At 43.7% G+C, this 17,437-nt stretch overlaps 1 protein-coding gene across 6 annotated transcripts in view; it reads right to left on the bottom strand.

Annotated features, from left to right (window-relative positions):
- EFR3B (EFR3 homolog B) overlaps positions 1-17,437 on the bottom strand; it is a 156,717-nt gene that overhangs the window by 23,326 nt on the left and 115,954 nt on the right. For all 6 annotated transcript variants that reach the window (XM_071211906.1, XM_058287716.1, XM_058287718.2 and 3 more), the window contains one exon: positions 7,600-7,721. In XM_071211906.1, the coding sequence (XP_071068007.1) occupies positions 7,600-7,721 (122 nt within the window). The remainder of the gene's footprint in view (positions 1-7,599; positions 7,722-17,437) is intronic.

Here is a 17,437-nt window from a genome sequence, read left to right as displayed (position 1 = left end):
CCTTCTGGAGCTCTCACCGGGTTTGTGCCAGCTAGAGGCCAAGATAAGCGCTCAGGGCACCGCCCAGAGAGCGGATGAGGCCAAGTACAGGGCTGCGAGCAGCTTGCTTGGGGGCGGGCGGGGGTTGGACCTGGAGGGAGAGGTGCCGAGTTGCCAGGCTCTCTGGGCACCCAGGGCTTTCGACTGGGAGCTGGCATAGAGGGGCCCCTTTTGCACACCCCTGATCTCTACTCATTTCAGACCGAAGCTTCTTTTTTTCAAATCCAACTTGGAATTTTACCTGACTGTAAATTAATATGTGCTAATTGTATATAGAGAGAAAAGAAAACATCCCTTGACTGCCACCATTCAAAGACCATCCGTATTTAGCATTTTGATGTCTTTCCTTTCTGCACGGCATAAAATTTAACAGAATTAAGACCCTGATGCGTATCTAGTTTGTATTGGATTTTTTCACATAATGATGCATTCTAAGCACTTTCCTTTATCATTAGCTCTTCATAACACTTTGTAAATATGTTGGATAATTGTGTGATTTGCTATCATAAGAATTTACTAAACTGGTGATGGAGATTGTTTCCAATTTTTTTTTGGTTACTATAAATAATGCAATGACTGGCATGCTTCTGTACAACTATTTACGACATTTCAAATCATTACCGTGAGTGGAATGACTAAATCAAGAGGGAAGAAGTCAAAGGTTCCCAGTATTGCCAAATTGCCCTCCCCACCCCCAGTGTCCCCACTGCAGGAGAACGCCTTTTTTACTGCACCTGCCGCTGCACTGGGGACCTCGTTTGAAATGTCTTTTCTAATTTTATCGCTCAGAAAAATCCCCATTTGTGCAGTGATTTCAATTTGCATCCTTTCGATTAGGATTGGAGTTGTATTTTCAGCTGCAGTTTTAATTTTAAGTGGGACGATTAGGACATCACCCTGGGACCTACTGGTCATAACTGGGGGTGCAGGGAGCCAGGATGAGTTAGGGCTGCTGGCAGTGGGCACCGATCCCCTGGGGAAACTCTGGCCGATCTGACCCTGACCCTTGCTCAAGATCAAGCTGGCTCGGTCTGGACTTGAGAAGGAAATGGCTGCAGTGCCATTCCACAGACTCTTTTTGGCTCCAGGTTACAAGGCACCCCCACACGCGCCCTAGAAATGCATCCCAAACATGCTGCACTTGGGTGCCCCACCCAAGAGAGCCTGGCTGGCAGGTGCATTTCTACCCCGGGCTCCGTTCTATGGGAAGGGGTTGATTTTTCTTCTCCTTTCTAACAGCCTTGCACTCCTGCTGTGCCCAGAATCCCTTTTCCATAGGTCCACCTTATATCCAGGATGTACAACTCACAGCTGCTGGCCCTTTTAGAGTAAAGTTTGAACAGGTCAGGCTTGGGGGAGAGGGACAGGGCTTACTCGTTTTCATGGGCCTGGTGCAATCTACCCACGTACAAGGGACCCGTGAGACCGCCTACCCCAAAGGGAGGTCAGAGGCTGCCGACGCCGTGGCCCTGAGAAATCACAGCCCACGCGCCCCTATTTCTTAGACCTTGGAGAGGGGAGCCACAGGCATCTGGAAGCATTTTCTGGGTTCCCATTAAGTCAGTGTATCCACCAGGGCTCGGATCTTGGCCTCTGAAAAGGTTGGGGATGGGCGGCAGGTGGGGTCAGGAAGCAGCAGGTACTGGGAGCGTAGGAAGGAGAGCAGCGAAAAGAGGATGCCAGAAGAGCCCTCCCGGCCAGCAGGTCTTTGTCCAATGCCTTTTCTGCGTCAATTGAGATGATCATGTAGTTTTTTCCTTCAGTTGTTAATGTGGTGTCTTACATTGATTGATTTTCCTATGTTGAACCAGCCTTGCATACCAGGAGTAAATCTCACTTGGTCGTGATGTGTAAGTCTGATACGCTGTTGGATTTGATTTGCAGGTATTTTTTTGAGAATTTTGGCATCTATGTTCATGAGAGAGATTGGCCTGTAATTTTCTTTAAGTATCTTTATCTGGCTTTGGTATTGGGGTAATGTTAGCTTCATAAAATGTGTTGGGTAATTTTCCCTCCTCTTCAATTTTTTGGAAGAGTTTAAATAGAATTGGTGTTAAGTCTTTTTGAAATGCTTGGAATAATAGAATTCACCTGTGAAGCCATCTGGTCCTGGATTTTTCTTTGCTGGGAGATTTTTGATGATGGATTCAATCACTTTAAATGTGATTGGTTTGTTAAGTTCTTGTATTTCTTATAGTGTCAGTTCAGGTTGGTTATGCATTTCTAGGAATTTGTCAATTTTATTTAGGTTGTCTATTTTGTTGGCATACAGTTTTCTCACAATATCCTCTTATGATTATTTTGATTTCTGTGGGGTCAGTTGCAACTCCCCTCCCCCCTTTCATTTCTGATTATATTTATTTGCATCCTCTCTCTTTTTTTCTTTGTTAATCTAGCTAGGGGTTTGTTAATTTTATGGATCTTCTCAAAGAATCAGCGTTTGGTTTTGTTGATTTTCTCTATTGTATTTTTGTTCTCAATTTCATTTATTTCTGCTCTAATCTTTATTAATTCTTTCCTTCTGCTTGCTTTGGGATTGGTTTGCTCTTCTTTTTCTGTTGGAAACTGAGGCACAGTGGTCTCACAAGGAGAAACATGCTGTTTCCATGGCTACGCTTGCAACCTAAGGAATGAGATAATTAAGAGTTCCTGGCAGGTAGGATGAAGCTGTTAAAGGCTGAAAGAAAAGATGAGCACATACCTTTTGTAGTAAATAGAACACTTGGACTTTGTACCTTGAGATAAGATTTTTTTAAATTCCTTTAGACTATGAGTAATGCTGACAGTTAACTGCATGTTGCGCCTTGTTGTCACGTAGGCTACGTGTTGCTGCTTGTTGTCACGTAGACTGGGGTATATAGAGCGCCCCTTGTAAACAATGAAGTTGTCTGATGAGTCTCTGCTCGCAGACCCCCTGATCCGAGCTCTCTTGTTCGTTCTTTCTTTCTTTTTCTTTCACCCTCCTTTCTCTCTTTCTTTCATTCCCGATACCCTTCAGGTCCAAATCTCCAACATTTTTCTAGTTTCTCTAGTTGTTCAGTTAAATCTTTGAGTTTCGCTCTTTCTTTTTTTTTAATACAGGGATTTAGGGCTATAAATTTTCTTCTCAATTCTGCCTTCACTGTATCCCATAAGTTTTGGTAAGTTGTGTTCTCATTTTCATTTGTCTTAATATGTTTACTCATTTCACTTGCAATTACTTCTTTGACCCACTGATTATTTAGGAATGTGTTGTTCAGCCTCCACACATTTGTGAATTTACTTCTTTCCTGTCTATTATTGATTTCCAGTTTCATTCTTTTATCATCTGATAAATATAATTTCAATCTTTTTATATTTATTGAGAGCTGCATTGTGCCCTAACATGTGGTCTATCCTGGAGAAAGATCCATGGGCACTTGAGAAGAATGTATAACCCGTTGAATTTGGATGCAGGGTTCTGTATATGTCTGTTAGGTCTAACTTGTCTAACATGCTATTCAAGTTCTCTGTGTCTAGTTGTTCTATCTAATGATGTGAGTGGGGTGCTGAACTTTCCAATGATTATTGTAGACATGTGTATTTCTCCCTTCAATTTTCCCAGAGTTTGTCTAATGTATTTTGGGGCACCCTGGTTAGGTGCATAGATATTTGTGACTGTTATATTTTCCTGGTGGATTGTCCCTTTTATTAATATATAATGGACTTCTGTATCTCTTATAACTTTTTTGCATTTAAAGTCTGTTTTGTCTGATATTAGTATAGCTACCCCTGCTTTTTTTGGTTACTATTTGAGTGGAATATCTTTTTCCAACCTTTCAATTTCAGCCAGTTTGTATCCCTGGATCTAAGGTAAGTTTTTTGTAAGCAGCATATGGATGGCTCATGTTTTTTATCCATTCTGTCAGCCTTTATCTTTTGACTGGGGAGTTTAATCCATTCACATTCAATGATATACTGTAAATGCATTATTTATTTCCACCATTTCATTCTTTAGTTTTCATATGTCATATCACATTTTTGGCTCTTTTGGTTATCCTTTCTGCTATTCTTGTCTTCTATACTCTCCTCCAAGTCTCTCTCTCTTGTCTTTTTCTTTCTGGCTCTAAGGCTTCCTTTAATATTTCCTGCAAAGATGGGTTCTTTTTTGCAAACTCTCTTAGTTTCTGTTTGATTGTTAATATTTTATCTCATCTTCATATTTAAAGGACAATTTTGTTGGATAAAGAAGTCTTGGGTGGCAGTTTTTCTCTTTCAGTATCCTACTTGTATCATACCACTGTCTCCTCACCTCCATGGTTATTGAAGAGAAATCTGCGCTGAGTCTTACTGGACATCCCTTGTATGTGATGGTTTGCTCCTCCCTTGCTTCTCTGAGAATTCTCTCTTTATCTTTCACATTTGCCATTCTGAGTAGTATGTGTCTTGGACTAGGTCTATTTGGGGTACGGTGTGCTTCTTGGACATGTAAGTTCATTTCTTTTGTGAGAATTGGGAAGTTTCCAGCTATTATTTCTTCAAAATACTCTTTCTGCCTTTTCCCTTCTCTTCTCCTTCTGGAACTACCATGATATGTATATTGTTGCATTTCATGTTGTCATTCAATTCTCTAGCCCCTGCTCAATTTTTTCCATTCTTTTCTCTCTCTGTGTTCTTTTCTCTCTTCAATTTTAGCTGTTTTGTTTTTGGTATCACTTATTCTTTCTTATATCATTTCAAGTCTGCTGTTGTATGCCTCTAGTGGTTTTTTTTTTTTAAGATTTATTTTTTATTTACTTCTCTCCTCTTCCCTGCACCCCCAAGTTGTCTGCTCTCTGTGCCCATTCACTGTGTGTTCTTCTGTGTCCACTTGAATTCTTGTCAGCAGCACCAGGAATCTGTGTCTCTTTTTGTTGCGTCATCTTGCTGCATCAGCTCTCTGTGTATGCAGTGCCACTCCTGGGCACGCTGCACTTTTTTCACACAGGGTGGCTCTCCTTAAGGGGCACATTACTTGTGTGTGGGGCTCCCCTGCGTGGGGGACACCCCTACGTGGCACGGCACTCCTTGTGTGCATCAGCACTGCACATGGGCCAGCTCATCACATGGGTCAGGAGGCCCTGGGTTTGAACTCTGGACCTCCCATGTGGTAGGCGGATGCTCTATCCATTGAGCCAAATCTGCTTCCCTCTAATGTGTTTTTGATCTCACCTATTGTGTCTTTCATTTCCACGAGCTCTGTTACTTTTCTGTTCAAGATTTCAAATTCTTTTTTGTGCTCGCTCAATGTCTTCCTGATATCATTTATCTGTTTAACCATATTGTTTTTCAACTCATTAATTTGATTTTGGAAATTTGTATACATTTCTCTGATTAGTTCTCTCAAATCTGCATCTCTTCTGGGGCTTTGATACATTCCTTTTCTTGAGCCATGTCTTCTGTTTTCTTAGTATGGCTTGTTATTTTTTGCTGATGGCGAGACATCTGATTAAGATGTTGTTTACTCAGATTCTCAATTTCTTTCTCTTTTGTAGGGATTTAGTAGGAGGAGGTTGTGTGCTCTTTGATTCTTGGCTTGACCTGGCTTGTTAGGATTGTTCTGCTGGTTGCTCAAAACTGGGCACTGGACCCAGTTGTAGACTCTCTTCTAGGGCCTTGGGGAGGGAGTCCATAGAGGTGGGAAAAAGCCTCTCCTAATTATTTTTAATTTTCTCACATGCAATTCCTTGGTCTACCAGCAGACGGCGCTCTTTAGCAGCTCTCAGTGCAATGCCTGGTCAGTGTGTATTTGTTGCAACACAGTTGGGATCAATGTGATAGAGCTTTCTGTCTGGAGGGTAGGAGCCTTGTAATTCAAACTTTCTCTGAGATAGGGGCTGCCTTCTCTGGCAGCCCCTTCCCTTTTCCTGGCTAGGAAATATTTCCACTCCCTTCTGAGTCGTCAACAATCAGTCCCATTCAGTAGAGAAGGAGATTGGGAGGGTCGTACATCCTTAGCCCCTTGGCTGACTCCAAGGCAAACAATGGTGTGGCCCCACCTGGCCTGGAAGGGCTCCTGGGACACAGCAGACCAAATTTGTGAGTCAGAAGCTGAGTCAGCCGTAGGCTGAGTCCCTCTCTCTCCCCTTTCCTGGGGTGGTGGATCCCTGGAGCCCATTTTGTAGCAACAGGCCCAGAGGCCTGAGAATTCTGAAGTGTCTTTAGCATGGGGTGGGTGCCAGCACGGCAGAAACTGTGGTTTCTACTCACAGTTCTTTCGTCGCAATTTCCCTCCTTTGTCTTTCTTTCCTCTGGCTGGTGTCCTGCCTTCCCCTGGTGTCCTAAACCCTAGAAGATCTTTCTCTAGACTGTTTCAGCCTGTCCTCCAGCTATTTTTCTGGAGGAGAAGAGAGGCCCATGTCTTTCTAGTCTGTCGTCTTCCCGGAAGTTGTAAACTTCTTTGTGATTTTATTTCTAGGCAGAGCAGTATTTCTATGAGTTAACTACTTTTATAAGTTCGAGTGTGGGTACATGAAAGTGTATTCTGTAATTTAAGATGTGCATCTGAAAGCATTCCTTTCTTCTTTCATTCTTTCACTCAACAAATATTGACTGAGTGCCTCCTGCTCTCCAGGCCTGATTTTAGCACTCGGGATACGTCAATGAAGACAGCAACAATTCCTGCCCTCAGAGCATGCATTCTAGTGGGTGAGAGACATGATGAGTACAAAACATAAAAAAAACATATTATAAAACATCTTTGAAGGGGATGACTGCAATAGAAAAAAGAAAAAGAAAAAAACAAAGCTGGGAGAGGGACAACGGGGGAGATCCAGAGCAAGGCTTCCCTGGCAAGGGGACAGCTGAGCAGAGGCTTGAAGGGCAGGGGAGCGACCTCTGCAGATCCCTGGGTGGAAGCAGCCCAGGCAAAGCCACAGGCGGTGCACGAGCCCTGGGGCCGCAGTGCCGCTGTCACCAGCCGCAAGGAGGCAGCGTGGCTGGAGAGGAGTGAGCTCGGGGAGAGAAGATGGGGGTGGTGGTTTATTAGCAGGGTAAGGACTTTGTGTTTTTATTGGTCTGGATGCATATTTTTGAGGGACAGTGGGGAGTAGGTGGTGTGTTTCTGGGGTATAAAACTGCACGTAACTCTGAACACAGGAGTGTGTGTGTGTGTGTGTGTGTGTGTGTGCGCGCGTGCCTGCCTCTGTTATTCTGTCCCTGGCTCTCACACTGGCCTAAAGGGTCATCATCTGAAGTCTAGCCCTGATTTCTGGCCCAAGACATTTTTCCATTAGAAACCAGGTGCCACTGGCCCACCTTCATCCAGCCAGAGGCCCTTTGCCCACCTGCGTCTGGCCAGGGGCTCTTTGCTCTTTGCCCACCTGCCTCCAGCCAGGTGCTCTTCCCCCACCTGCGTCCAGCCAGGGGTTTTTGCCCACCTACATCCAGCCAGGAGTTCTTCCTGCTCTGCTCCCACAGCCTTACCAGGTTTTCTCCCCAGCAACATCAGAGCAGAGAGCTAAATGCAATGAAACCAGGCAAGCAACCCTGGACAGCTACTTCTCTAGGGCCCATTGGCATGCCCATCCACAGCCGAGCTGCCCCCCTCACTCCCTGACTCACTTCGTCTTGATTTCCAAGTCGTCGTGGCTGGAGTGGCACATTTCACTGAAGCGGGACACAAAGAAATCGTAGCTGCGATGGTAGGACGGGGTGTCCTCCTCGATGTTGGCAAACTTCACAAACTGTCAGGGGCAGAGGAGAAACACGCGCGAGGTGACCTGCTGCTCTCCTCTCCTCCAGGGCTCCGGCCACCGTGACCCACCCTCCCCGCCACCCAGTAAAGCCGCAGGACCCACATCCAGGCCTGGCTCTGGTCTACCTCCCAGGGCACTCCCAGGAGAGCTGAGCCCCAAATCCCTGCTCACCTCTCCTGTCTACACAACAGAACAGGAAACCACGGCCCTCCTCGGCCCTTCCCTGCCGAGGTGAGGACGGAGAGGGAGGGCAATGAAGGGGCTCCCCTGATCTCCTGCTACCCCTTACGCTGAGAGCCGAGCCCCAAGAGAGGGGCTGAAAGGCTGAGGTCCATGTTGAAACAGCGCAACGGCCAGTGCCAAAGCCTGTCACGCCCCCCAAATGAATTCTGGGAAACAAGGACCAATCTGAAGTTTAAACATGTAATGACTATTTTTACTGTGAAAATATTGAGTAAATTCGAAAAGCTTGATATTTTAGCGCGGTCTCGGCATTCTCGGCGGCTGGATTCCTTCCGTGCGGGACATTTACAAGACTCAATAGACCATTTCAGCTGAGCCCGCGGAGAAGCAAGAATCATGGTCTAAATGGAATTAAATTACTAAAAATTAAATATAATTCTTAGAGGTAATTTCGTTTAATGTTATAAACTTAGTACCCCCCAAACAATTCTAAAAAGATTAGGCCTAAAATATATTCTCCATTATTGTGTCTCGATTGAGGCTGCAATGCCAGGCCCACACCCCCCAGATACAGGGGGCACAACAAGGCTGGCTCATAACATCAGCGCCCTCTTGGTACCGGGACCTCGGACACCCTTCAGGAAGCCTTGGTTTGGTAGCCTTTGACAGGGAACATGTGAAGTTCCGGAAGCAGAGGCACACCCATTGGGTTAGACTATCTGTCAGTAGCGTTGGTCTGGGGGTCCCTGTGGGGGCAGCTCCTAGAGAGCCCACCCCAAGCTGCTCCTGGGTCTCCAGAGGCTAACACGAGGAGGTCCACGTGGAAACCCCGGCGATCGTGGTTCTGATGGCCAACTAGAATCACCTCCTAGGGACCTTATTTAAGGGACCACGCCCACCGCGGAGGTGCTTCTGGGAAATGTGTCAGGACCTGGCTGAAGTGGGGTTGAGACTCAAAGGTTTTCAGTGAAAAAGGCCTTCATCCCTCTTGGATGAGGCAGTGCAGGTTAGGAGAAGGGGTCTGGAGCCAGACTGTTTGAGTCCCAGCTCCTCCCATCATTTGTAGGGCAATCTGCAACAAGTTACTTAAGCTTCCTGTGCCTCAGTTGCCCCATGTGTAAAACAGGGGTAGTAAGAGCCCCAGTCTCATGGGCTTGGGGCAGCCAGCACTCTGCAACCTCCTTATCCCCCCTCACCAGTGAGTTTTTGGCTTGCTGTCAACACGGCAGGAGTTTATTGGGTCCTCTTACCTGGGTGACGGGCGACTATTTGTTTAAATTCCTTCTGGTCTACTTCACCCTACCATAGCTAATTCACACTTCACAGATGGCTTTTATTAAAATCCTAGTTGCTAACGCTCAAGATTGTGAGAGACTAAATATGTTTTGTTTTGATTTTTAAAGATACGGCGTTGGTGAGGAGGGGCTCCATAGCAACCAACTAAAGACTCTGAACACATGACACATCAAAGGCCACGGGCACTGCTAGGGCCACCCTTTCAAAATCAAAGTTTTGGCTCAAGATCAAAGTTTCTCCTCTTTATGTGCAAAAAGGAAACCAAGCTTGCAGGAGCAGATCGCCAACCCTCACGTATGGGCAGGAAGGAGCTGTAATTGTGTGAAAACTGAGGGTCACTAAAGGCCTGGGTCAATAAAAGAGAGCAAGCTCCAGATACTGACAGTGCAAAAACAGCCCTCCAGTGGCCTGGAAAATGGAAGCCAAGCTGGTTGACCTCACTTTAGCACCAGCCGAGTGTCTCCAAGCAGAAGGAGGCTTTTCCTCTTCCACAGACGCGCATTCTGAGCCAAACAACTTCCTGCCATCAACAATGGAACTATAACTAAAAATACTGAGCCTAGCCACAACATCCTCCATCCCCCACTCTACCCCCCTGTCTCATGGCTCTAGACTGTAGGCCTTTTTCCCTCTGCTTACCTACCCATGGAGAAATGGGAACCATGCTGTTGTGTTCACTAAGACAAGTCCTAGCTGGATAGCTGACGTTGAAAATCAAGTGGTGTTGACTTTACCTCACTGCTCCTGTCTCCCAGCTGCCCTTGTTTATGGCAACCTTGTCCACCTAGAACAGCTTTCACTACAGCCAGAGAAACAATCTCTCTGTGACTTGATCATGTCCTGCCAATCTCCTAACTATCAACTGAGGCATAAGAAATTCCCTAGATCAACAGCATACTCTCCTGTCCCCTCACATTATGCCTTCCCACCTTCAAGATTCTTTGCAGATTTCCAGTCAACCAAGATGGTGTTGTAAGATGCTCCAGGGGACTTTGGCCCCAACAGAATCTTTGAGCAGGTAGAGAAACTGACAGAACCATCTTCCTTAAGACTCCAGAAAATAAAGGGTTGCAATTACAGGGCAAGTGCTGAATCAAGAAAATGCAACTTTTGAAGTGTAACAAGGTTCGTGGGCCCCTTTCCCAGCCCCTTTCCAGCACCGTGTGGAGTCAGCCCACACTCACGTTGTGGGTTCATGGCCCTGTTCTGGAGGGGGCAGAATAACCCCCGTGTGACCATGGAGGTGCCTGTATGTTGGTGCTGATCTATTGGGTGGCAATCCAAAAGACTGAACCAGGAAACTTGTCTCGGGCTTATCCTCCTAGCACTTGCTCTGCAGGCAGAAGCACCTTGCAGACAGCTAAAGCAGCGTAAGAAAGAAGTTGAAGTGGCCTGGGGCAAAGGATTCCCTGCATTAAGTCATAAAATATAGAACACAGGAGAGGGTGAAAGGGAGTAGAGAGGGCGTACCAGACCAATTCTTGTATATGGAGACTTCTTAAGGCCATGCGCAAGCACAAGTGCAGGAAAAGAAGCAGGCTTTATTCAGGCCCAGCTAAGACAAAGCCTTCACCTTAGGCTGAACTTCTAGAAAGGAAGGCTAAGCCCTGAAGGAGACCAGGAGCCAAAGCAGAGCTAGTTTGCAAAGACTAAGACAGGTATCTTTTGCTTTGCTTTGTTCATTTTTGCTAGCTCCTGGCAATCAAGGAAATTGCTGTCATATCACTAGCTGGATACAAACTTAAGGAACAGACAGCTCAGGTACTAAATCTCAGAAAGAACACTTTAAAATATTAAAATGAACAGTGTGCAACAAATTGTTCCAGGGATGCAAGAGTAGTTCAATGTAAGAAAATTATTTAATTCACCACATTAACAGAATGAAGGAAAACTGCATGATTATCTCAATTGATGCAGAAAAGGCATTTGACAAAATCTAGTACCTCTTCCTAATAAAAACTCTTAGAAAACAAGGAACAGAAAAGAAATTCATCAGCATGATATAGGGCACATGTGAAAAACCCAATGCTAACATCATACTCAATGGTGAAAGACTGAAAGATTTCCTTCTAAGATCAGGAACAAGACAAGGATGCCCACTCTCACCACTGTTATTCAACCTTGTTCTGGAAGTTCTAGCCAGAGCAATGAGGCAATTAAAAGAAATAAAAGGCTGCCAAATTGGAAAGGAAGAAATGAAGCTTTCCCATTTGCAAATAACATGATCCTATAGATAGAAAATCCTGAAAGAAAAAAAAAAACCATAGAAAAGCTAACTAAGGCTAAAAAAGGAATCCAGCAAAGTGGCAGGTACAAGAGCAACATGTAAAAATCAATATGTTTCTATACACTAGTAGTGAACAATCTGAAGAGGAAAAGAAGAAAAAATTCCATTTACAACAGCAACTAAAAGAATCAGACATTTGGGAATAAGTCCAACCAAGGCTGTAAAGGACTTATACATAGAAAACCACAAAACATTGCTAAAAGAAATCAAAGACCTCATAAATGGAAGGGGATTACATGTTCATGGAGTGGAAGACTAAATATTGTTAAGATGTCGAGTTTACTCAAAGCAATATTCAGATTCAACACAACCCCAGTCAAAATTCCAACAGCCTTCTTTGCAGAAATGGAAAAGACAACCATCAAATTCATATGGAATTGCAAAGGGCCACAAATAGCCAAACAACAAAGTCGGAGGGCTCACATTTTCCAATTTTAAAACTTTTTACAAAGCCACAGTAATCAAAACAGCATGGTGGGAAGCAGATGTGGCTCAAGTGACTAGGCTCCCGCCTACCACATGGGAGGTCCATGGTTCAGTTCCCAGTGCCTTTAAAGAAGACAGCTGGTCTAACAGGCAGGAGTGGCAAGCTGACACAACAAGATGATGCAACAAGAGACACAAGAGGAAAAGCAAAATGAGAGACACAACAAAGCAGGGAATGAAGGTGGCTTAAGTGATTAGGTGTCTCCCTCCCACAGAGGATGTCCCAGGTTCAGTTCTCGGTGCCTCTGAAAGAAACAAAGAAGATGACAGACACAGCAAGTACAAACCATGAGGAGGTGGGGAGAAAGAAAATAAATCTTAAAAAACAGCAACAGCATGGGATGGGCACAAGAACAGACATAGACCAATGGAATCAATCTGAGAGTTCAGAAATAAACACACCTATGCCAACTGACTTTTGACAAAGGTGTCAAGTCCAAAATGGTGCTGGGAAAACTGGACATCCATATGCAAAATAATGAAGGGGGACCCCTACCTCATACCATATACAAAAATCAACTCAAAATGGAACAAAGATCTAAATATAAGAGCCAAAATTATGAAACCTCTATAATAAACCATGGGGAAGCATGCTTTTTTAGGACTTTGTGTTAGGCAATAATTTCATACATTTTACATCCAAAGCACAAGCAACAACAACAAAAATAGATGAATGGGACCTCATCAAAATAAAAAAACTTTGGTACATCAAAGGTCCTTATCATGAAAGTAAAAAGACGACAGAATGGGAAAAAAATATTTGGAAATCACAAATCTGATAAGGGTTTCATATCCAGAACATAGAAGGAAATCCTACAATCCAACAACAAAAAGACAAACATCCCAATGGGCAAAAGACTCGAATAGACATTTCTCCAAAGAATATATGCAAAAGGCCAAAAATAACATGAAAACATGCTCCACATCATTAGCCATTAGAGAAATGCAAATCAAAACCATAATGAGATACCATTTCACATCCACTAGAATGGCTATCCTAACAACAACAAAAAAGGAAAATAACAAGGATTGGAGAGAAATAGAAACATTCATTCACTGTTAGTAGAAATACAAAATGGTGTAGCTGCTGTAGAACACTGGCATTTCCTCAGAAAGCTAAGCATAGAATTATCATTATGACCCAGCATAACTTCTAGTTATATACCCCCAAAAAGAATTGAAAACACAGAACTGAACAGATATTTGCACACAGATGTTCATAGTGGCATTATTCAAGTTGCCAAAAGGTAGAAGTGAGCCAAGTGTCCATCAACTGATGAATGGATAAACAAAATGTAACATTATTCAGCTGTAAATAGGAATGTTCTGATTATGATGACATGGATGAACATTAAAGACATTATGTTGAGTGAAACAAACCAGACACAAAAGGACAAATATTGTGTGATCTCACTGATGAAATAATTAAAATAAGCAAATTTATAGAGTCAGAAACTAAAATACAGGAGCAGGGGCTAGGGTGGGGAGAGGGAATGGGGAGATAATAGGTACAGAATTTCTATTTGGGGTAATGGCAAAGATTTGGAAATGGATGGTGGTGATGGTAGTGCAAGACTTTGGACACAATAGCACCAAATTATATATTTGAATGTGGCTAAAAGGGGAAATTTTAAGTTGTATATATGTTACTAGAATAATAACTTTTTAAACCCCCCCACAGGACTCTACAATACAAACAGTGAACCCTAATGTTAACTATGTACTATAGTTAACAGTGTAATTACAATAATATCCTTCCATCAATTTTAACAAAGGTACTGCATTAATGCAAGGTGTTAATAATGGGGAAGGCAGAAAAATGGGAACTCTATTTTCTGCATGATTTAGCTGTAAACCTACAATTGCTCTAATTTTAAAAAATTACATTAAAAAAGATTCTTGGGGAGCAGGTGTAGCTCAGTGGTTGAGTGCCTACTTCCCATGAACATGGTCCCAGGTTCAATCCCCAGTAACTCCTTAAAAAAAAAAAAAAAGATTTCTTGCAAAATTGGCTATGGCTTTAAGAATTCCTGGCAAACCTCAGCTTTGCTGCTCCTGAGATGGTCTTGGCTTCTGTCTCTGAGCAGCCCCACATACTCACAAAGGGCCCAAGGTCTGCACTTAGGGAGCAGGGACCAAGGGGAGCCCCAGCTGCCTCCACTAGGTGATCCTTGTCATTTGCTGGTGCTGACCCCATGACCTGAGCTGTTTCACTGGCCTTGTGGTGCTGATCTTCCTAGAACCCTCCTCCAGTCTGCTTTTGTCCCGTAGTGCTGATTTCTGCATTCCTGACAGTTAAAATCACAGGAATTGATGGAATTGTCCAGGGAGAGCTCACAGAGTGAGAAGAGGGTGAGCAAAGAACTTTGGAAACTACAGATATCCCAGGGGCATGTAGAGGAAGACAAGTATTGAAGGAGACTGTATGAGTTTCCTACAGCTGCTGTAACAAGTACCACAAACTTAGTGGCCTAAAATAAGACAGATTGCTTCTCTTAAAGTCCTGGAGGTCAGAGGTCCAAAGGGGTCTGGAGGACTGATTTCTACCTGAAGGCTCTAAGGGAGAATCCATTTCCTTGCCCTTTCTCAGTTTCCAGAGGTCACCCACATGCTTTAGCCCCTTCCTCCATCTTCAAAACTGTGCTGTGCCTTCACATTTCTTCCTTTCTGGTCCTCAGCTTCCATCATCACATCACCTTCTGGCGGGCTCTGGCTCTTCCTGTGTCCCTTTTATAATTACCCACCAGGTAATCCAAGATCTTCTCATCATTTTAAGAGCCTTAACTCGATCATATCTGCAAAGTCCCTTTTGTCATAAATGGCCACATTCACACGTGCCAGGATTAGGACACGGGCATCCTTGGGGTGGGGGAGGCATTATTCAATATACCCCAGAAACTAGGAAGGAAGAGCCAGGGGTGATGGGGCCATGGCAGTCAAAGGCCTATGAGGAGGGTGCGGTCAACGGTGAGCAATGCCATGGGGAACTAAAACATCAGGTGAAAGGCAGGTGGGCTATTTGCATGGTTTCTATAGATTTCTACTAACTGCAAAGTGAAAACGGTAGTTTTACAGTGGAGAGAGCTGGCTGTCACCACTAACCTCAGAGCAAACTTAGCATTGTTAAAAGTGTGATGAGTATAACTAACACTGTTGATTTATAAATGTGACTGTGGCTGAAGGGGTAGTCGGTGGACGTAAACATTGATTGAAAGGAAGCTAGAGATAATCTAGGGGATGTAGAACAGTGATTTCAGTGGTGGATGAAGATTGTGGTTAATAGTATAAATATAAGTATGTTCTTCTTTTACAAAGTAGTAAGAATATGGTGATACATGGGAAAACTACCACTAATGTACCTTATGGACAAAAGTTAACAGCAATGTAATATTTTTGCAGCAATGGCAAAGAAGATACATCAATTCTAAGAGACAATAATAGAGAGGTATAAAGGGGTATGGGATTTTTCCTTGCGGAGTGATAAAAAATGTTCTAAAATTGACTGAGTTGATGACAGCACAACTCTGTGATGAAAACGAGAGCCACTGAGTGTACACTTTGAATGGATCATACAAAGCAAGGGGCATACAGCACGGGGACTCCAGAGGTGGATGATGGACTGTGTTTAACAGGAAAATATGAGAATGTTCTCTCATGAGCGATAACAAATATATAATACTAATCCAGGGTATTAATATCAGGTGGGTTGGGAGAAAATACACGAAATGTAAGATATGGGCTATAGTTGGTAATATTTTGATGATGCTCTTTCATAGAAACAATTGTTTCACAATAACACAAGGTGCTGGTGTGAAGTGATGTATGGGAGCCCTATATTATGATATACGTGTTTGTTTTGTAAGCTCACAACTTTTAATATACACTTATTGTTTATGTATGTTCATGTATGTAGGATATACTTCTATAAAATTTTCATATGCAAAAAGTGGAAATTTTAGGTTGTAAATATGTTACTAGAATAAAAAACAACAACGTACAACACAGTGAACCCTACTGTAAATGATGGACTATAGTTAATAGTACAATTATAAAAATGTTCTTTCATGAGTTGTAGCAAATGTCTCACACTAATGCAAGGTGTTAGTAATAGGGTGGGGTGGTGGTTTAGAGTTGAAAAACATGTCCTTAAACTTAATCTATTCCTGTGGGTGTAAACGTCTTGTAAGTAGGACCTTTTGATGAGGTCACTTCAGTTAAGGTGTGGGCCAGGGTGGGTCTTAATCCTATATAGAGCAGAAGGAAACTCAGACAGATGGAGAGAGGAAGCCACAGAGGGATTAGCCAGAAGCTGCGCATCAGCAGTGGAACCCAGAAGAGAAAGGAGATTTCCATCTCTACTTCCGCCAGCCAGCTGGTCCTGGGGTCTTCATCAGAAACCTCCACTGGCGTCCCCAGCCTGTGGCCTGCACTACGGAATGTGCATTTACCCATCCCCACAGTCATATGGGCTGATTCTTATTTTAAAATCTCATAATACTGCATTTTATGTGTGTGTGTGTATGCTGTCTGTTCTGCTGCCCTGAAAACCCTAAATAATACAGGTGGTATATGGGAACTCTATATTTTATCCATGATTTTAATAATAATAATAATAATAAAAAGTGGGACACCAGACATTTTGCATCTCTCACTGTGAAGTTCAATGTCATGAAAGAAAATTAAGAGGGGGGCAGAGAGGTTGGCAACCTGTTCCAGATGAAGAGATTTAAGAGACACAGGAAACAAAGTAAACGCACGATCCTTTGTTGGATTCCGATTTGAAAAAAAGCCAGCAATGAAAGACATTCTGGGAAGAATTAGGGAAGTTAGAATTTTAACTAAAATTAAAAGCAGGGAATGAGTATCGATTTTATTAGGTGAAGTAAAGATATTTTGTGGCAATATGGGGGAATGTTTTGGGGTTTTTTTTTTCATTCATTCATTTATTTTCACCCTTGAACTTTTGTTTTTAGATCGAGGGAAAGAAACATGGAAAGGGAAACAATGGAGACATGCGGGAGAGAGAGTGGACGTAGGAAGGTTCTTGAGGAGATGGAACCTTCTTGGAGAGAAGATGGACTCAGGAAGCTGAGGAACCCAACCTGAGAGCCCCTCTTTTGTCAGAGGGCAGAAAAAGGCAAGGTCATCTGTGAGGCTGAAGAAGCAGTTTTGGGAGAGACTTACGGAGAAAACAGAAGGCTTGAAATGACCACTGAGGATACGGGAGGGGGTGGCCAAAGAACGGACCAAGGCGCTTCCTGGAAGCCGAGAGGAATGTGCACAGCGGCATTTGTAGGGCCCAGCTCACACGCTGAGGGGTTTTCTGAGGCACGGTTGTGAGGTGGGGGCCTCCAGGCTGAGAAGGTGGGGGTGCCGCGACAGGGTGCAGGGAGCTGAGGTGGGGGTAAGACTGTGATTCCCACAGGGCCCAGGGGGTGGGAAAGGAAGGGAG

This window comes from Dasypus novemcinctus, chromosome 25 (assembly GCF_030445035.2).
Source record: "Dasypus novemcinctus isolate mDasNov1 chromosome 25, mDasNov1.1.hap2, whole genome shotgun sequence".
Taxonomy (NCBI): Eukaryota; Metazoa; Chordata; class Mammalia; order Cingulata; family Dasypodidae; genus Dasypus; species Dasypus novemcinctus.
This window is presented reverse-complemented; position numbering and strand designations above follow the sequence as displayed.